Source organism: Globicephala melas, chromosome 5 (genome assembly GCF_963455315.2).
Source record: "Globicephala melas chromosome 5, mGloMel1.2, whole genome shotgun sequence".
Taxonomy (NCBI): Eukaryota; Metazoa; Chordata; class Mammalia; order Artiodactyla; family Delphinidae; genus Globicephala; species Globicephala melas.
This window is the reverse complement of record NC_083318.1, coordinates 75036312-75057950: the sequence shown is the minus strand read 5'-3', so window position 1 is coordinate 75057950 and position 21639 is coordinate 75036312. Positions and strand designations below refer to the sequence as shown.

Here is a 21639-nt window from a genome sequence, read left to right as displayed (position 1 = left end):
AACTGTTTTTTGCCTTTTAGTATGTCTTATAATTCTTTCTTGGTAGTCAAATAATGATGTACTGGGTAAAAAGAACTGTTGTAAATAGGTCTTAGTAATGTGGTGATGAGGTGTAGAGGGAGATGAAGCACTCTATAGCCCTAAGATAAGGTCTCAGTCTTTTAATGAGCCTGCACTCTTGACTGTGAACTTTACCTGTGCTTTTCAATGCCCTCTCCCCCTTTAGGTGGAAAAGGATGACTAGAGTGGGCTGAAGTTGGGTATTTCTCTTCCATTCCATGTGGAAGGCTTGAGCCAACGGGATTTGGGTATTTCCCTTCTCCCAGATCAGTTGGGCTCTGGTTAAATAATTTCTCCTGACAGCAGACTTTGTTAAGAGTAGAATATTCTGGCATATTTCGAATTGGTTCCTTTTTCCCTCCCTTTGCTAGAAGCACAAGGGAATTTTTCTCCGATATTCAATGTGAGAACTTGGTAGAGCTACAGGAGGTAAAACTCACAAAAGTTTTACCCCCAAAGACTGTGTTCCCCCAGAGTTTTTCTCTGACTTATCCACACTCATCTCCAGCAAGCTGTCAATTACAGTTCTTTTTCCTACTTTAGCACTGGTTCCTATGGAGGTTTCAATAAGTTGTAATTCTCCCTGTTCTCCTATTAATCTCTCCAACTGTGGCAGTGGTTTGCCCTGTGACCTTGCTTCTCATACAGATCTAAGAAGTTGCTTTTAAGTTTTTTCAGCTTTTCACTTGTTGTTAGGATGGAGAGGTGACTTTCAAGCTTCTTACTTGCTGGACTGGAAACTGGAAGTTTGCACTGAATTTTTAAATTTGGGAATAACTCTCATTTCTACCATGTTATGTGTTCTTATCTGGAAACATGAAATCATCCTCTACTTATTTAAGACTTTTAAAATATCTTTTAATAATTTTATAATTTTCTCCATAAAGGTCTTATACTCATCTTGTGTTAGTCAGCTCAGGCTGCCATAACAAGATACCAGAGATCAGGTGATTTAAACAACAGAAATTTATTTTCTCATGGTTTTGGAGGCTGGAAGTTTGAGATCAGGGTGCCAGAATGGCTGTGTTCTGGCGGTCTCTCTCTTCCTGCCTTGCAGATGGTTGCCTTCTTGCTGTGTCCTCACATTGTAGAGAGAGGGCTCTGGTGTCTCTTCTCATAAGGGTACCAGTTCTACTGGATCAGGGTCCACCCTTATGACCTCATTTAACCTCAATCACCCCCTTAAAGGCCTTATCTCTAATACAGTCACACGGCAGGGCATGGTTAGGGCCTCCATATAGCAATTTTGAGGGGACACAATTCAGTCCATAGCACATGTTTCGTTAGACTTAGTCCTAAATACTAAATGTTTTTAATGCTATTATAAATGCCTTTATTTTTCTTATTATTATACTTTTAAGTGGTTTATGGTTAATGGACATGTAATTCATTTTTATATACTGATTTTATAAGAACTTGCTTTTATACAAATGATAGCATGATAGATCTAAGAATAATACGACCAGATTTTAATTTTTTTGAAAACTTCTTTATTTTAGATTCACTGCTACACAGAGTCACATAATCCTCAAATTCCAAGTTTACAACTGATCATCACAAGATCCCTATCCATATATACATTAGTTAGAGGGAAAAAGTTCTATACAAAATTTTAGTAGTAACATTTGTAAGCAATACTGAATTAGTAAAGCTGAAGAACTCCCAATGCATTACACATAGGATAACCACTCTTTTTTTTTTTTTTTTTTGCGGTACGCGGGCCTCTCACTGTTGTGGCCTCTCCCGTTGCAGAGCATAGGCTCTGGACGCGCAGGCTCAGCGGCCATGGCTCACGGGCCCAGCCGCTCTGTGGCATGTGGGATCTTCCAGGACCGGGGCACGAACCCACGTCCCCTGCATCAGCAGGCGGACTCTCAACCACTGCGCCACCAGTGAAGCCCAGGATAACCACTCTTAAATATAAGAAGCGAGGCAATACAGGAAAATTTCCTGGACAGTCTGGAAAAATGATAAAGGCATTTATGATGAGATAAATGCTTTAATTAATTTATTTATTTTTGGCTGCGTTGGGTCTTCGTTGCTGCATGTGGGCTTCCTCTAGTTGCAGCGAGCAGGGGCTACTCTTCGTTGTGGTGCGCAGGCTTCTCATTGAAGTGGCTTCTCTTGTTGCAGAGCATGGGCTCTAGGGTGTGCGGACTTCAGTAGTTGTGGGAAACGTGCTTAGTTGCTCCACGGCATGTGGGATCTTCCTGGACCAGGGCTTGAATCCATGTCTCCTGCATTGGCAGGCGAATTCTTAACCATTGCACCACCAGGGAAGCCCGAGATAAATGCTTTTAGTACACAACCTATTGGGCAAATGAAACTGCCACATAGGTTGGTACTTTCGCTTTTGAATATTTGTGGTATGGTACTACCCACTTATCTGACATTCATACATAAAATTTTAAGTCTGGTTCTCAGAACGGTTGCTTGATGTTTTTGAATAGTGTCTGGTGTACTCAGAGTGCTTTTTTCATTTATCTTTTCTTCTTTTGTAAGGTTTAGTGGGACTGCGCAATGCTGGAGCAATAGTCCAGAATGTCCTGAATAGTGAATTCCATTGTAACACCAGATCCAGGATAACAGCGAGCTATCAAACCTTCAAAATGCTTGTACTGGCGTATAAATTCATCCTGCATGGAGTGCCACACCACCTATAATAAAAATGAAATTAAGAGTCGTTAAACTATGAATGGAAATAATACAGTCAAGTATGTAGAAATAATGTCAGGATATATTCTAAGGATTTAGAATAATAGTTAAGAACATACATTCTGGAGATAGAAACTGGCTCCTTCCACTTATAAGCTTTGTGACCTTGAGTACATTACATCATTGCTCTGTGCCTCAAGTTCCTTATCTGTAAACTGGGGTAATGATAAAAATACCTTCCTCACAAGCTTCAGGTGAGGTTAAATGAGTGGATACACGTAAAGTGCTCAGAACAGTGTGACACAGTAAGCACTCATTACATTTAGCTGTTATTATATTTACTCCAATATCCAACACCGATGTGGATATGCACAACTATGTATGAAACTAAGACTAATGATTAAATGAAATGCAACACTGAATGCCTAACTTTCATTTCATATGAAAGTTTAACAATTTCTTTATCTAAAATTGATGATGCAAAACACTGCTTGATGCCATGGAGGACACCAAGATGAGTCAGACCAATCATCTGCAATCGAAGGAATTTATAATCTGGAAGTGGAAATCACGATGCAGACAACTATCAAGACAGAATCTGATACACACATTGACGTATTAGCTAATATTAATAGGTTATATTTATTGACTTATTTCATATCAGCACAGTACAAAGTGCTTTATGTATACATTATCCTTTTTAAGTCTCATGACAACCTGGTGAGTGTGGGTACTATGAAATCATCCCTATCTGCCAGTTGAGGGGATTTTTCCTTATAAACCCTAAATCTCATAAACCCTAAATTCCTAATAGACAACTTAAGACTATTTACTAAACAGTTTTACTTACACTTTTTTGCTTCTCATCTTTTAGCTCATGGTGTTTCATCCACCTGGAAGGCCACTTCTCCTACTTTATCTGTTAAGTTAGTATCTGACTTTCAGAGGCTAACACAAATGCTTTCCTTCATGAAGCCTTCCATGGTGTTAAAATCAGAATTATTCTCACTCATCTCTGGGCCTTTTAGTATGGCTTATAAAGAATGATGGCTCAGTTGGCAGTTTAAATCTGACTCTACCATTCATTAGCTATAGGATCACGGTCATATTACTCCACCTCTCTTAGCTTTGATTTTCTCATGTATAAAATGGCAATGACAGTAATAGTAGTGGCCAGTATACAGGAGAGGTATTATTTCTACTTTTCAAATAAGGAAATTGAGGCTCAGAGAGGTGAAGTAATTTGCCCCAAACCATGAAGCTTTATCTGGAGCCAGATTATGAAACCATTTCCAGCTCCAACCCCTATGCTCAGAATCACTCCACTGTACTATACACCATTCCATTTCCTTGCCACCCTCAAAACTAAAACAAAACAAAAAAGCAACGAAAAAACCCATCCCCAAACAAAAGAAAAACAACTTAATGCCTCAAAACAATAAAAAAGAAATACAAAATAAACAGGAATAGTCATATAAACTTATATAAATATTATTCCTTTCTTCCCCTCACAATTCATTAATCTGGTCTGTACCTTGTGGAACTTTCCTCCTTTTCTAATTTCCTAAAATTAGAAAATGCACAGTATTTCTAGAGGAATATTTTGGAGAAAAGCGACATATGTAAGGATGTGCAATCTAGGATGGTTCAAAGAACTAAAGCATACCTGAAGTAAGTTCTCCTCTTCACATAAATGTTTGTCAACCTTCTTGTAGAGGTTATCTAGACCTTTTTTTACTTCCTTTCCAGGATACTCTTTAATAACTTTTCGGAGTTCTTGTTTGTTAAATGCAAGTTGATAGCTTACTTCCTCCTCTCTTATACCCTGTGCTACCCGAGCTTCAACGCCTTCAAAGAAATGCTTCGAGGAAATGGAAAGAAATAATGGCTAAGAACTGCTTTCATTACCACTTAAATTAAAAACAAAATCTGATTATAAAATAGTATATATTCATTATGTAAAAATCAATGTGTGAAAATATAAAGGATAAAATAATAATCAGCTATTATTATGCCACTCAGAGATAACCACTATCAACGTTTTAGATTTCCTGCTAGTCTTTTGACGTGAGTACATAAATGAGATTATAATTTTGCACGCTGCTTTTCCACTTAATATTTTATATGTTTTCCCAAAGTATACATTTTAATGGCTGCATAATGTTCCATCCAATGACTGAACTACAATTTGTTTATTCATTCCTCCAGTATTGGGTATTTAATATTTTTCACTCTTTTTTCTTGGAGTTAGCAAAATCTACTCATCAAAAAAAAAAAACTCTTATAAATACAGTTGTCACAAATAACTTTTAATGTATTTACCCACATTACTGATTACTACCCAGCATAAATTTCTAGACTATAATTCCTCAGTTGAGGAGTATAATTGTTAAGCATTCTGAAGACTCTTCATATACATACACAAATTGCTTCCCAGAGAAGTTTATATTTATATATCAATCAGTTTATATTTCTGTCAACAGTATATGAGACTTCTATCTTACCATACTATGATCAGCATTAGCACAATTAAAAAACAAATCTTTGCCACTTTAAAAAGTGAAAAAAGTTTGTCATTTTTCACAATTCTTTGGCTATAAATGAAGTTAACCTGCTTTTCAGATGCTTAGTGGTACATTCAGAACCCTTGCCCATTTATATGTTGAGGTCTTAGCGCTTTCCTCATTGATTTTAAAAAGATCTTTTAGATTAAATATACTGACATGGTGTTACAAATATTCTCCTCAGGTTGTCTTTTAATTATAATTGGTCTTTTAATATGCATATTGACTGGCAAGTCTTTATTTGAGCACAATATGACTTAATACCGACAAGCCAAATCCAGTCATTACTTTTCTCTAAAATTTTCTTAGCAATTATTATTTATTTATTCTTATAAATTATTAATTTTTTGACAGTAATTTTTGGACAAGTCTATCCCTGGTAATTTTAAAATTTTGTTTCTACGGAGACTTTTAATTGGTTATTATAACATATAGGAAATAAACTATTTTTTGATATATTTATCTTGAATCCTATTACTTTACCACATAAAATAATTCCAACATATTATATACAGGTAATTATAACCTTGACTCTCCTTTGTATATCTTTATGTTTTGGTCTTATTGTATTGAATAGATCTTCCATAACGATGTTAAATAATAAGGGGTCTATCAATGTTTGTGCTTTAAATTTGATTTCAAAGGAAATGCCTCTATGTTTCAGGTAAGTATCATGCAGGCTTTAGGTCTGAGACCAACCTTCAACCCTAAAGGGATATCTGTCTGTTCTTAAGTTTTAGAAAGAACTGGTTCTGCATCTGATTAAATGTCTTTTAATCAAAACAATTATTTGAATTATTGACAACAGATACATAATTTTTATTTGACTCATTTCAAGTTAAAAACTTATAGAAGATGACTAATCATACTGTGGACAAAGTTAGTTAGAAGGGTCCATTTAAGCTTCTACTATGTTGCACAATTCTCTAAAACTATCATTTCTCACTTTTTAAAAATATTTATTTTGTTTATTTATTATTTTTTGGCTGTGTTGGGTCTTAGTTGTGATATGCGGGCTCTTTTGTTGTGGCGCACAGGCTCCAGAGCACGTGGGCTCTTGTAATTTGCGGCACTCAGGCTCTCTAGTTGAGGTGCACGAGCTCAGTAATTGTGGCACGCGGACTCAGTTGCCCCGTGGCATGTGGGATCTTAGTTCCCCGATCCCGTGACCCCTGCATTGGAAGGTGGATTCTTTACCACTGGACCACCAGGGAAGTCCCTCATTTCTCACTTTTAATGATCAGACTTGCTCTGGGGAATGAGAGCTCAAGAAAAGAAGCGAAAAGAAAAGGCAACGAACCAAACAATTTTTGGTTTTCCTTTTATCTTGATAAAGTTTTCAAAATCTTCATCTGAACTAGGGATAAAGGTTAGTCATTTATGAGGTAAGAAATAAGAGTCTGGTATAATGGAAAAGCCTAAATCTACGGTTCACCCCCCAGCTTTGCTACTTTCCAGTTATTATAACTTTTCATTTACTTTCAGTTTCTTCGTTTGTAAAATGGGGATAATACCATCTTACTCCACATCACTGTTCATAGGAATTAAAAGAAATAATGTATATAAAACATCTAGCAGTGTCTTGGCACACTGGCAGCTTAAGTATCTGAGTTGCTCCTTCCTTATCCTCCTGCATCAATATATGAGCAAATTTAAAACAAATGTCTGTTGTGTTATTCATATGTACACAGGTTCAAAACCAGGAAATATATACTGAATGAAAATATACTTACATTTAGTTTTTCAAGAGGTTGTCCTAAAGAGTAAATGACATAAGACTGAAGGTGATCTGTGTATTTTTGTTTGGCTTCTTTTTTTTCAGCTTCTAGACATGAGATTTTCAAACGAGAAAGTGTTGCAAAAATATGGTGGAAGTTTTCCATCATGACTACATCCCTGGGCGTCTTCTGGCTTTCGTTAGCTACTTTCTCCACTAAAATGAAAACAGAAAAAACATAGTAACATCCTGATATAAGTATAACCATATTTAGCTAGGAAAAATTTACAGGATTTTTTTCATTTGTAAGTTTAAGAAGTAAGCACATTTCTGGACTTAACAGAATAAAATATATTGTATTGAAGGGTTTTCACATCTACCTAAACCTAATAAAAAATCATTCTAAAACAGTCCCAAATATATATATATATGGAAACTTAGTATAGAATAAAGGTGGCTTTTCAAATCAGTGGGGAAATGATGAATTATTCAAAATGTTTAGGACAACTAGCTGGTCCTTCTGAATACACTAAATTTGGATTCTTATTTCACATCTTTCAGACAAACAAATTCTAAATTGCTCAAGTACTTAAAATGTTAAAAGCAAGTAAATAAATGAATATAATCGTAAGTACTAAGAAAAATAAAGTAAATTAAAGAAATAATTTTGATAGTACGAACTTTCTAAGAATGGCACAAAACTTAGGATCATAAAGAGAAAGACAAATAAATATGATGAATAAATATTTCAAATAAAATTTGAAAGCTCTTGCACGGTAAAACATATCATAAACAAAACTGATTTATAGTCTTTCAGGTTTACAAAGAATAAAAAGATTGATAATACCTAGTAATATTGGGCTTTGATGCAGATGTGACAGAAACTTTCACCAAATGCTCAAAGCGCTAAACTGGTATAATCTTTCTGTGTGGCTATTTGGCAAAAGCCTCAACACAGACCCAAAATTTTTGACCCAGTAATTCCATTTCTAATAATTGATCCTAAGGAAATTATTGGACAAGTGTACAAAAATATATGGAGGAAACTGGAAACAAACTAAATGCCTATTAACAAAAGATCTGGTAAATAAATAATGATACATGGAATACTATGCGATCATTAAAAATGATTATGGTTATCTATATTAATAGACAAGGGAAGACACTAGAAGTACAGAGTCTAGTAGGTTCCAAAACAGTGTGTAAGGTATGATAAAACTTTTAAAATTAGAGAACACACACACACACAATATGTACATATACACCAGTGAGAGAGATATACTCAAAAGTTTAGCAGGGAAAAAATTAAATGTTATCTTTTCATGATTAGATTACAAATTATCCTTATTTTCTTCTTGATTTTTAAAATCAGTTTGCTGATTTTTGGGGGTATGTAATGAGCATATATTACTTTACAATTAGAAAAAGCAAAGCTACTTTGAATTTTAAAAGAACTATCAACCATACAAACATTCAATCATATAATTTATCCATCTTTCCCCTAAACCTGTTTCCACTGAAAATATGTTATCTATAACTGGTGATATCGTTCCACTTCCTGTCAATGTTTTAGCTTTAAAAATTCCTGAATAGATGCAATCAGATCATTTATTTCAAATTAAACAACACATCCACACTGTTTCTGTAACTTAATTGTGTGATCTGACATAGGAAGACGGTGAATTATAGTATTTTAGCATTAATCTACCTTATGTGACACATATGAAAACAGGCCTAAAGAAGTGAATTGATTTGTTTAAGGTTACACAGACATCACTGCTGATCATCTCTGGAAGACTCTTGCTAAAAAGCAATGTAATCCAGGAGATCATTTTTTGTGTTTAAACAATGAATTTCAATTTTGCATAGTGATAAGCACATATGAACCCTAAAATATAAGTGGTTCCTGGTGAATACAAATGGGTTTTATGTATTGCTTATTTTTCAAATTTAAGAAATCTTTAATTTCAGAAAACTTAAAAAAGACTATAGAACATGGAAAATAACGAACATATCTGTCCCCAACTTCTAACATACCAGAAATAATGAAAACCAACCAAAAAATTCTTTAGAATGTAACAAAAGCTTACCATTAACAAACACTCCTCTGATAAGTTTAGTATATGCTTTATCTAGATCTCCACGACGCTCAGCATTTTTAAAGATTGATTCTGCAAGTCCAGCAAACTCTTCAAATTCAGCAACAAATGGGAGAATTCCTACTTTACTCTTCTTTGAGATCTTTACTTCCTCCATTTGCCTTATTTGGTTACTCTAAAGATAGGCAGAACGCAAGGGAGAAAAATAGCCAAGCAACTTAGAAACAGCATATAATTTAAAGCAAATGCATACATCATAGAGACAGGACATAATTTAATACCTAGAACATTTTGAATGTTTACTAAATAAAGATGAATACAATACAGATAACTAAGAAAAACTATTTCTACAGATTAAAAAGTACATATATTTTACATAAGAAAATAAAGTCAAAAAAATATACAAATTATTTAAAACAAGATGCAATCAAAGCTTGTGAACCTCAGGTCTTTGTTTAAAGTAAAAACAACCAATAAACATTTTTATCATTTACGAAAGATAAGTGTACAGTGATTGCCCATTCTGGGACAGAGCAGATATCAGAGCACACACGGGATTTCTCAAGATTATTTCTGGTTGGTGGCTATGCGGTCAAGTTTGAGAACCATAGCTTATTTCCAAATCATAGCAGCCTAAAACTTGTTTGGATAGAGAAGTTCTGTATTTTTGGGGTATGAGGACAGAGAAGGAGAACAGGCATTTCTACCATGGATTTGCATTATATAATTTTCCATGTATATATTAGTTACTTATTCTAAATTTGTAAGCAAAGTGCTTCTGTATGATGGTGACAAAGTGCAAAAGGGATGTTTCATATAGACAGAATCTAGACACTTGGATTCAAAATGATCCCTGGGTTCAATTATGGTTCTGTGTACTTCTCAGGTTATCTAGATCTATTCACAGTAAGAAGTACATTGCCAAGTAGTGTTGGATCATTTTCAACTCTTACCTAAAATTTCACTGTGTTGAGGTTTTGGGGGTAAAACCTGAAAACCATATGACATGTGGATTAGAAAAGTAATTGTTCTTTTATTCAATATGTTATTGCAAGTCCCAGTCACAGCAATCAGGTAAGTAAAAGAAATAAAAGGAATCTAAATTGGAAAGGAAGATGTAAAACTCTCACTATTTGCAGATGACATGATAGTATACATAGAAAATCCTAAAGATGCCACCAAAAAACTATTAGAACTAATAAATGAATTCAGCAAGATTGCAGATAACAAAGAAATCTTGTTTCTGTATATTAATAAGGAACCATCAGAAAGAGAAATTAAGAAAACAATCCCATTTACAGTTGTAACAAAAAGAATAAAATACCTACGAATAAATCTAACTATGGAGGTGAAAGACTTGTACTCTGAAAACTGTAAGACACTGGTGAAAAAAACTGAAGACAACACAAATGGAAAGATAAACCCTGCTCAACGACTGGAAGAATTAATATTGTTAAAATGACCATACTTCCCAAGGCAATCAAGAGAGTCGATGCAATCCCTATCAAAATACCAATGGCATTTTTCACAGAACTAGGACAAATAATTCTAAAACTGGTATGGAAACACAAAAGACCATAATAGTCAAAGCAATCTGGAGAAAGAAGAACAAAGCCAGAGGTATTATGCTCCTTGGTTTCAAACTATACTACAAAACTACAGTCATCAAAACAGCATGGCACTGGCACAGAAACAGATACATAGATTTATGGAACAGAACAGAGAGCCCAGAAATAAACCTGTGCTTATATGGTTAATTAATCTATGACAAAGAAGGCAAGAATAAACAATGATGAGACAGCCAAATCTTATCATTTTCAAAGGTTTAAGAGTGCAAATCCATGTCACTATGGTGTGAGGAATCCTGAAAAGCAAACTAAATGCAGCTAAGAAATGTACCGGATTGTAGAGTCCAGCTTGGTAGTACTTGATGTGTCAGTTACTTTCTAATTTTATCTCTGGTTCTTGCTAGGCTAACATTTTTAGCACTGTTCCTTGAAGAATAGTTTGGGCTTGGCCACCAGATGAAAGTGCCAAACTCAGGTGCTATCTATTCCACTTTCTGCAGTCATCTGACATTCATGTTTCTGTCTTAATACACAAAGACCCATTCATTACCCATTCATTATGCCCTAGGTTCTGATCTTGTCCCATGTACCAAAACATGTAACACTGAGCAAACACAATCAACCAGACACTGAGAAGATGTGAGTTAAAATAAGACACAGAGAGTGATGACAGTCAGCAGAAGGAACCATCCTTCTCCCTTTGGTGATAAGAGGTATATCCTTTAGAAATACACGCAATTTAGGAGAAAATGAGTTTATACGTTTGTCTAGGTTAATTTTGCTTAATTGCTTCACTTCCCACTCTTGAGAGTAACATGAACATTCTTTAATAAACTATTATTAATTACTAGTACTATTATCACCACCACCATTACAAGTGATCCATTAGTAAGCTCTTATTCTGTGCCAGGCAATGTGCTAAGCACTTCTTTTGAACCCATGTCTACATCTACCTGATACTACATCTTACGCTTTCAACAACTATGTTCTATTGGGTTGAGAGGTATTATATAAAGTTATATTTTCCTGATAAAAGCAACAGAACCTTCATATTCTGTAAATATATAGTGTCCTCATGATTCAGTGTTCCAGTTATGTTAAATGGGACTCATTATCTTAGCCTTTGGTAGTTCTTCCTTTTCCTTTTGGCTATCAGCTTGCAATCAGACCTTCCAGGTTTATCATCACCTCTGGAGAAGGCAGGGTAGGGAAGAGGATAAGCCTTAAATGGTTAAATTTCATAATACTTCAAATGCCAAGTGAAATCACTTGGTAGGGAAGGAGGATTAACAAGACTGTTGAGGTGACATTTAAGTTTCTACAGTGGACACAGACTGTTTTTAAACTTTTAGAATCTCAATAAATATTTTTAGAAAGTATAAAAAAGAATATGGATTTTAACTGCCCTTAATATTTTTATTATCCTCCCATTCTTCTATGGCTATTCAAAAGCTGGATTTAACTTAGAGGTTACATAGTAGAAAAATTCAGATAACAAATATCCACTTTTATATACTAAATATATTAATAAAATGAAACTTTTTTTTTAGAACCTGGCCCAGTCCAGTTCATACCTACAAGCTTACCAAAACCTAACAGGAAAAAAAAAAGTTAATGATCTTTGTTCCCTATTAGAAGGAGGAAAATGGTGATTGCCAAAAGTTAACATAAGAACAATTTATTCTTAAAATAAAGCAATATGATTATTAATTAAAGCTATTAAACTAATAAACTAATTTAAGTAAGCAATTAAAATAATCCAGTTATTAATTATCTTATTGGAGTATATTAAAAGAAGCAAAACAATAAATTCAAGTGATAGTTTCAATTGTTTCATTAAATCTATGGTCATTAATAGTCAACTGAAATTTCAGTTACTTAGTGGATCTCTTATGCAGCTGCTGCCTCTATGCCACCTACTCCAGAACTTGCCAAGATTCACAGTGTAGATGGGAAACTAGATGGCACAGCACCATCCAACTAGCTCTGTTCATGTAAATTGTAGCCAACACTCTGCTTCAAGGCTTTGGGCAGTAGATCCCACAGTGGAAAGCTGGAAATCTCTTGGTTTAAATACATTTTTTTTGCAACAATTAGAATTCTAAGTTATTAAAAAACAAACAAAAACAAAACAAAAAAAACGAACTTACAATACATTTATCAAAGTTCCTTTTGACAGTCACCAAAACATTTCCCAATGTAGTACTTAGAAAAGAAGCAGGGTCCACATTTTGTGCAGTCCACACATGATGACTCATTTTGACTAGCATGTAAAGGGAGTTAAAGCTATCGATTTTGTCTCCTAATGCAATCAGGTTGTTCAGTTCTGGCTCAATGCAGCGAAATATTTTAATCATCATTTGGCGAATCATATCTTTCCTGTTCAGAAAACATACAAAATATAGAAGTTATTACAAGCTTCAGGTGTATTCATCTTGAACTTTATCCCCCGGGTATACATAAAATGACTAAAATTTGGTATTTCAACTAACACTGTCCAAATATGATGAACTAATTATCCTATAGTGGTTTCCAATATAAACATATTTTTTTGAAGTTAAGTTTTATCACTCAAAGTAACTTGGTCATTTGTAAAACCGGGTCCTGAAATGTACTTTGTGATTTCTGAGAAATACACTGCAATTCAAATGCTACTTCCTACCAGCAAATATCAAAATTGATTGCATTTCTGTGGCTGCTATAGCAAAAAGAGCCGAAGAGCCATAAACAGGACCAATTTTACTTCAGTAAGATGTTCGATAAGACATTGGGCACACAGGCTGATGCTCTGAGTGCTGTCAGTTATGGAGAGTCATGTGAACTCTTCACTGAGCAGCACTCCTTCCTGCTCAATTTAAAGTTTATTTTTTTTCCAAAATAAACAACAGATAGTCACAAACACATACTCAGATGAAACAGGCAGTGGTGTGCCAGCATTATGTTGCCGTGACGACGTTCCTCCATCTAGCTCCTCTGCTTCAGTCTGCAAAAATTATTCAGGTACTTTACATAATAAAAGACCAACAATTTGACTAGTTTATATAGCAATAGCCTGCTCAGTCTTAAAATTCCTAGGAGAGAATATATTATGAGAAATAATGATTTTTAAAGGCAGTATTACCGACAAAACTATACAATTTAGGATGCTGTTTAAGAATGTTCAGGAAGTGCTATGTTCTTAGATTTTATCTTAGAATTACTGTGGCATGAGAAGTTGTGTTTGTGTGTGTGCAATGAGGGGAAAGGAGGAGAGAGAAGGTTGAGGAGGCTCAGAGGAAGCATGGGAATGGAAAGGCAGCTCAACAAAAACATCAAGAAACAACTTTCAAGAGAGAATTTTAAAAATTAAAGAAATCTCAATGATCATTTTAATAAAATTTTGGTATTAAAAAATGCTATCGAAAGTTCTTACAGAAGCTAACAAGTAAACATATTAACTACCTGGACCACCTACAACAACAAATCCCTAACCATTTAAAATAATTAATTTGTCATTCATTTTAGGCCTGCTTTTGATATGTTGGTTCTCTTTTTTAAGATGACCTTAATCTAAAAAAAAACTCACTCAATTTGCACTGTGCTTTTAAGTTCTTCAAAATATTCTTACAAATCTCTCATTTTACTTTCTTACACTTATGCCATCAGAGAGGCATGATGAATAGGTACTATTATACCTATTGCACAGATGAGGAAAAACAGGGATTAAATAATTGCTTTAAGGACTCATAGCTAGTTAGTAACAAAGCCATAAGATTCAGATTTGAGGCCTCCACATTTTTTTTCTTTCTTACTTTCTTTTTTATAAAGACCATGGTATATATACACAAACATCTTTTTTATTTTTTTAATCCTATTTTTTCTTGATGATTACTAAAACTGTTTTTTAAATAATGTTTTGTTGTGGGAACTGCCGAGCAGTCCAGTGGTTAGGACTCCACGCTTCCACTGCACGGGGCCTGGGTTCCATCCCTGTTCCGGGAAGATCCCGCATGCCACACAGCACAGCCAAAAAAAAAAAAAAGTTTTTTGCAAAGTAAATTCAGACACTCTCCCCCCTTACTAATTTAGACAATGTTTAGGCCTAAAATAGTCTGGAATATTAGATTAGATGCCCAAACTCTATCATTGTTTTTAGTATCTTGTATGACAAAATGTATTTTAAAAATCCTTAATTATAAATTTTGTCTTTTTCTGTTCTGACATTGAAATTGTGGCAATATATTAATTAGGCTAATTATGCTACAGGTCATAAATACTAGCCAATAAATAAATGTGAGCCATACCATAGTTCCAGGCATGCTTTGATGTTGCTGTAGTTTGAAAAATTTACTTATGAAGTCCTGTTCTGCCAGACACAGGGGCTCCAGTTCACTTAGTACCTGTTCAAAGATCTGAAGAAAACCAAAATGATCCTACAAAGAACTGAACAAAAATGCTTAAAATAACATTCCACATTTAATTACTTTTCTGCAGGGACCAGGGATGCTTCATCTATAATCTCAATAGAATCCCCAAAACAAACACTTTCAAGATTGAAAGGACAATACAGTATTATCAAGGCATAACAGGGCCAGAACATACTTAAAATAAAACTCACAACAATTATTTACTCAAAATCTGGAAAGAGGAACACAGAGATAAACTTTTTTTTTTTAACATCTTTATTGGAGTATAATTGCTTTACGAGATAAACTTTTTAAACTTATTTAATGCATTGCAGAGAACAGTTTAGCTTCATAACAGCTATTTCCTCTTTACTCTGTAGTTGCTCAAATAACTGGATTTATGATTGCAAGCACTTTATGACTTATAACAAACTTTAATAAAACTGTTATGTCATTTAATTGATAAATCACATTTCAGTTGACATGTGACTATTTTTTTCAGATTCAGAACTGTAAAGTAAGATATGGTTAATTAAAAGAGCCAACGGAGCCCAAATCTTTGAACACAATTAAAGGAATAACAAACTGATGCTAGAAAACTAATAGTAATGTTTAAGAAGTACTTGTTATTTTATTTTACCTTATCAAATTTGGTTCTGTCGGCAACATCGAGATCAGAGGCTGACATGTTTCCCATATCCAACAAGGAAGATGACTGAGATCTGCGATTCCCTGAACTCTGAACACTGAGTTTATTTAGACTAGAAGTAGATCCAGTTAATTTCCCGGAACTTCCATGAAGACCTAAGAAATAATACAACTTTAAAAGTTGTGAACTTCATGAATAAAAGATCCATAGCATAAATCAGGGCTATCTTCTACTGTCTTGGTCTTCTGGGGCTCATACTAGTTAGGGCACAAATCTACCACAGAGGAGAGATTGGAGGCTGTCCTTCTCTTTCATTAACATTTGTGTCCTATTCCTGAATATACTGTAAAGAGTAGCGAAACTATACAGAATCACAGAATAGGACTGAACAAGATCTTAAAGATCACATTATGCCCCGCCCAGTCTCACCATAAAGATTAAGCTGCCTGATGATTTCTCTAGACTAAAGTAGATGAGGATTTCTTTCCCACTCAAACGACATGACTATGGATGAAAGTCACTGACCCCCTAGTGTACTAGTTAACATGACAGTTATATTTCCAAAAAAACCTGCCATATCCCAGAATTACTCACCTCCACATCAAATCAACACATTAGGTGGAACCATATCAAATTAAGCTTGCCCTACCAAAAAGTCAATTACACACGATTCAACTTAATACACTCCTGAACCCAGAAACTCTGCTTTTACAGTAAGTGAACTGATTAAAGTTCTTTAAAAACTAAACAAAATGAAGAGAAAAAAAACAACACCCTGAAAATTTGTTATATTTAAAATACAACTAAAATGTAATACATACATCATTAACTATAGATATATATTTTAATTTTTTAATTTAATTTTTTTATACAGCAGGTTCTTATTAGTCATCCATTTTATACACATCAGGGTATACATGTCAATCCCAATCGCCCAATTCATCACACCACCATCCCACCCCCGCCCGGCCGCAGCTTTCCCCACTCGGTGCCCATACGTTTGTTCTCCACATCTGTGTCTCAATTGCTGCCCTGCAAACCGGTTCATCTGTACCATTTTTCTAGGTTCCACATATATGCATTAATATACAATATTTCTTTCTCTCTTTCTGACTTACTTCAATCTGTATGACAGTCTCTAGATCCATCCACATCTCAACAAATGACCCAATTTCGTTCCTTTTTATGGCTGAGTAATATTCCACTGGACTATATGTACCACATCTTCTTTACCCATTTAGGTTGTACCACATCTTCTTTATCCATTTAGGTTGCTTCCATGACCTGGCTATTGCAATGAACATTGGGGTGCATGTGTCCTTTTGAATTATGGTTTTCTCTGGGTATATGCCCAGTAGTGGGATTGCTGGATCATAAGGTAATTCTATTTTTAGTTTTTTAAAGGAACCTCCACACTGTTATCCATAGTGGCTGTATCCGTTTATATTCCCATCAACAGTGCAAAAGGGTTCCCTTTTCTCCACAACTGCTCCAGCATTTGTTTGCAGATTTTCTGATGATGCCCATTCTAACTGGTGTGAGGTGATAACTCATTGTAGTTTAGATTTGCATTTCCCTAATGATTAGTGATGCTGAGCAGCTTTTCATGTGCTTCTTGGCCAGCTGTATGTCTTCTTTGGAGAAATGTCTATTTAGGTCTTCTGCCGATTTTTGGATTGGGTTGTTTGTTTTTTTAATATTGAGCTGCATGAGCTGTTTATAAATTTTGGAGATTAATCCTTTGTCTGTTGATTTGTTTGCAAATATTTTCTCCCATTCTGAGGGTTGTCTTTTGGTCTTGTTTATGGTTTCCTTTGCTGTGCAAAAGCTTTGAAGTTTCATTAGGTCCCATTTGTTTACTTTTGTTTTTATTTCCATTACACTAGGAGGTGGATCAAAAAAGATCTTGCTGTGATTTATGTCAAGGAGTGTTCTTCCTATGTTTTCCTCTAAGAGTTTTATAAGTGTCCGGTCTTACGTTTAGGTCTTTAGTCCATTTTGAGTTTATTTTTGTGTATGGTGTTAGGGAGTATTCTAACTTCATTCTTTTACAAGTAGCTGTCCAGTTTTCCCAGCACCACTTATTGAAGAGACTGTCTTCCCTTCACTGAATATCCTTGCCTCCTTTGTCATAGATTAGTTGACCATAGGTGCATGGGTTTATCTCTGGGCTTTCTATCCTGTGCCATTGATCTATATTTCTGTTTTTGTGCCAGTACCATATTGTTTTGATTACTGTAGCTTTGTAGTCTAGTCTGAAGTCAAGAGTCTGACTCCTCCAGCTCCGGTTTTTTCCCTCAAGACTGCTTTGGCTATTAGGGGTCTTTTGTGTCTCCATACAAACTTTAAGATTTTTTGTTCTAGTTCCGTTAAAAGTGCCATTGATAATTTGACAGGGGTTGCACTGAATCTGTAGATTGCTTTGGGTAGTATAGTCATTTTCACAATATTGATACTTCCAATCCAAGAACATGGTGTATCTCTCCATCTGTTGGCACCATCCTTAATTTCTTTCATCAGTGTCTTATAGTTTTCTGCATACAGGTCTTTTGCCTCCCTAGGAAGGTTTATTTCTAGGTATTTTATTGTTTTTGTTGCAACGGTAAATGGGAGTGTTTCCTTAATTTCTCTTTCATATTTTTCATCATTAGTGTATAGGAATGCAAGAAATTTCTGTGCATTAATTTTGTATCCTGCTGCTTTACCAAATTCATTGATTAGCTCTTGTAGTTTTCTGGGGGCATTTTTAGGATTCTCTATGTATAGTATCATGTCATCTGCAAACAGTGACAGTTTTACTTCTTCTTTTTCAATTTGTATTCCTTTTATTTCTTTTTCTTCTCTGATTGCCGTGGCTAGGACTTCCAAAACTATGTTAAATAATAGTGGTGAGAGTGGACATCCTTGTCTTTTCCTGATCTTAGAGGAAATGCTTTCAGTTTTTCACCATTGAGAATGATGTTTGCTGTGGGTCTGTTGTATATGGCCTTTATTACGTTGAGGTAGGTTCCCTCTATGCCCACTTTGCGGAGAGTTTTTATCATAAATGGGTGCTGAATTTTGTCAAAAGCTTTTTCTGCATCTATTGACATGATCATATGGTTTTTATTCTTCAATTTGTTAATATGGTGTATCACATTGATTGATTTGCATATATTGAAGAATCCTTGCATCCCTGGAATAAATCCCACTTGATCATGGTTTATGATCCTTTTCTTTTTTTTTTTGTGGTACGCGGGCCTTTCACTGCTGTGGCCTCTCCCGTTGCAGAGCACAGGCTCCGGACGCACAGGCTCAGCAGCCATGGCTCACAGGCCCAGGTGCTCCGCGGCATGTGGGATCTTCCCAGAACGGACACAAACTCGTGTCCCCTACATCGGCAGGCGGACTCTCAACCACTGCGCCACCAGGGAAGCCCTATACGATCCTTTTAATGTGTTGCTGGATTCTGTTTGCTAGTATTTTGTTGAGGATTTTTGCATCTATATTCGTCAGTGATACTGGTCTGTAATTTTCTTGTTTTGTAGTATCTTTGTCTGGTTTTGGTATCAGGGTGATGGTGGCCTCACAGAATGAGTTTGGGAGTGCTCCTTCCTCTGCAATTTTGTGGAAGAGTTTGAGAAGGATGGGTGTTAGCTCTTCTCTAAATGTTTGATAGAATTAACCTGTGAAGCCATCTGGTCCTGGACTTTTGTTTGTTGGTAGATTTTTAATCACAGTTTCAATTCCATTACTTGTTGATCTGTTCATATTTTCTGTTTCTTCCTGGTTCAGTCTTGGAAGCTTATACCTTTCTAAGAATTTGTCCATTTCTTCCAGGTTGTCCAGTTTATTGGCATAGAGTTGCTAGTAGTAGTCTCTAAGGATGCGTTGTATTTCTGCGGTGTCTGTTGTAACTTCTCCTTTTTCATTTCTAATTTTATTGATTTGAGTCCTCTCCCTCTTTTTCTTGATGAGTCTGGCTAATGGTTTATCAATTTTGTTTATCTTCTCAAAGAACCAGCTTCTAGTTTTATTGATCTTTGCTATTGTTTTGTTTCTATTTCATTTATTTCTGCTCTGATCTTTATGATTTCTTTCCTTCTGCTAAGTTTGGGTTTTGTTTGCTGTTCTTTCTCTAGTTCCTTTAGGTTTAAGGTTACATTGTTTATTTGAGAGTTTTCTTGTTTCTTGAGGTATGCCTGTATAGCTATAAACTTCCCTCTTAGAACTGCTTTTGCTGCATCCCATTGTTTTGAATCGTTGTGTTTTCATTGTCATTTGCGTCTAGGTATTTTTTGATTTCCTCTTTGGTTTCTTCAGTGATCTCTTGGTTATTTAGTAACTTAGTGTTTAGCCTCCATGTGTTTTTCACGTTTCTTCCTCTGTAATTCATTTCTAATCTCATAGTGTTGTGGTCAGAAAAGATGCTTCATATGATTTCAATTTTCTTAAATTTACTGAGGCTTGATTTGTGACCCAAGATGTGATCTATCCCAGAGAATGTTCCGTATGCACTTGAGAAGAAAGTGTAATCTGCTGTTTTTGGATGGAATGTCCTATAAAAATCAATTAAATCTATCTGGTCTACTGTGTCATTTAAAGCTTTTGTTTCCTTATTTATTTTCATTTTGGATGATCTGTCCATTGGTGTAAGTGAGGTGCTAAAGTCCCCCACTATTACTGTGTTACTGTCGATTTCCTCTTTTACAGCTGTTCGTAGTTGCCTTATGTATTGAGGTGCTCCTACGTTGGGTGCATTTATATTTATAATTGTTACATCTTCTTCTTGGATTGAACCCTTGATCATTGTGTAGTGTCCTTCCTTGTCTCTTGTAACATTCTTTAAAGTCTGTTTTATCAGATATGAGTATTGCTACTCCAGCTTTCTTTTGATTTCCATTTGCATGGAATATCTTTTTCCATCCCCTCACTTTCAGTCTGTCTGTGTCCCTAGGTCTGAAGTGGGTCTCTTGTAGACAGTATATATATGGGTCTTGTTTTTGTATCCATTCAGCAAGCCTGTGTCTTTTGGCTGGAGCATTTAATCCATTCACGTTTAAGGTAATTATCGATATGTATGTTCCTATGACCATTTTCTTAATTGTTTTGGGTTTGTTTTTGTAGGTCCTTTTCTTCTCTTATGTTTCCCACTTAGAGAAGTTCTTTTAGCATTTGCTATATAGCTGGTTTGGTGGTACTGAATTCTCTTAGCTTTTGTGTGTCTGTAAAGCTTTTGATTTCTCCATCGAATCTGAATGAGATCCTTGCTGGGTAGAGTAATCTTGGTTGCAGGTTCTTCTCTTTCATCACTTTAAGTATGTCATGCCACTCCCTTCTGGCTTGTAGAGTTTCTGCTGAGAAATCAGCTGTTAACCTTATGGGAGTTCCCTTGTATGTGATTTGTCATTTTTCCGTTGCTGCTTTCAATAATTTTTCTTTGTCTTTAATTTTTGCCAATTTGAGTACTATGTGTCTCGGCGTGTTTTTCCTTTGGTTTATCCTATGTGGGACTTGCTGTAGTTCCTGGACTTGGGTGGCTATTTCCTTTCCCACGTTAGGGAAGTTTTCAACTATAATCTCTTCAAATATTTTCTCAGGTCCTTTCTCTCTTCTCCTTCTGGGACCCCTGTAATGCGAATGTTGTTGTGTTTAATGTTGTCCCACAGGTCTCTTAGGGTGTCTTCATTTCTTTTCATTCTTTTTTCTGTATTCTGTTCTGCAGCAGTGAATTCCACCATTCTGTCTTCCAGGTCACTTATCCGTTCTTCTGCCTCAGTTATTCTGCTATTGATTCCTTCTAGTGTAGTTTTCATTTCATTTATTGTATTGTTCATCTCTGTTTGTTTGTTCTTTAATTCTTCTACATCTTTGTTAAACATTTCTTGCATCTTCTCGATCTTTGCCTCCATTCTTTTTCTGAGGTCCTGGTTTATCTTCACTATCATTATTCTGAATTCTTT

General features: G+C 35.3%; 1 protein-coding gene across 8 annotated transcripts in view; it reads right to left on the bottom strand.

Annotated features, from left to right (window-relative positions):
• Positions 1-1538: 1538 nt before the first annotated feature.
• Positions 1539-21639, bottom strand: part of EXOC1 (exocyst complex component 1) — a 60248-nt gene continuing 40147 nt past the window's right edge. For all 8 annotated transcript variants that reach the window (XM_060299379.1, XM_060299382.1, XM_060299383.1 and 5 more), the window contains 8 exons: positions 15689-15852; positions 14947-15054; positions 13570-13646; positions 12814-13042; positions 9087-9270; positions 7013-7212; positions 4382-4576; positions 1539-2717 (listed from right to left, as the gene is read on the bottom strand). In XM_060299379.1, coding sequence (XP_060155362.1) covers positions 2565-2717; positions 4382-4576; positions 7013-7212; positions 9087-9270; positions 12814-13042; positions 13570-13646; positions 14947-15054; positions 15689-15852 — 1310 coding nt within the window. In that variant the 3' untranslated portion in view covers positions 1539-2564. The remainder of the gene's footprint in view (positions 2718-4381; positions 4577-7012; positions 7213-9086; positions 9271-12813; positions 13043-13569; positions 13647-14946; positions 15055-15688; positions 15853-21639) is intronic.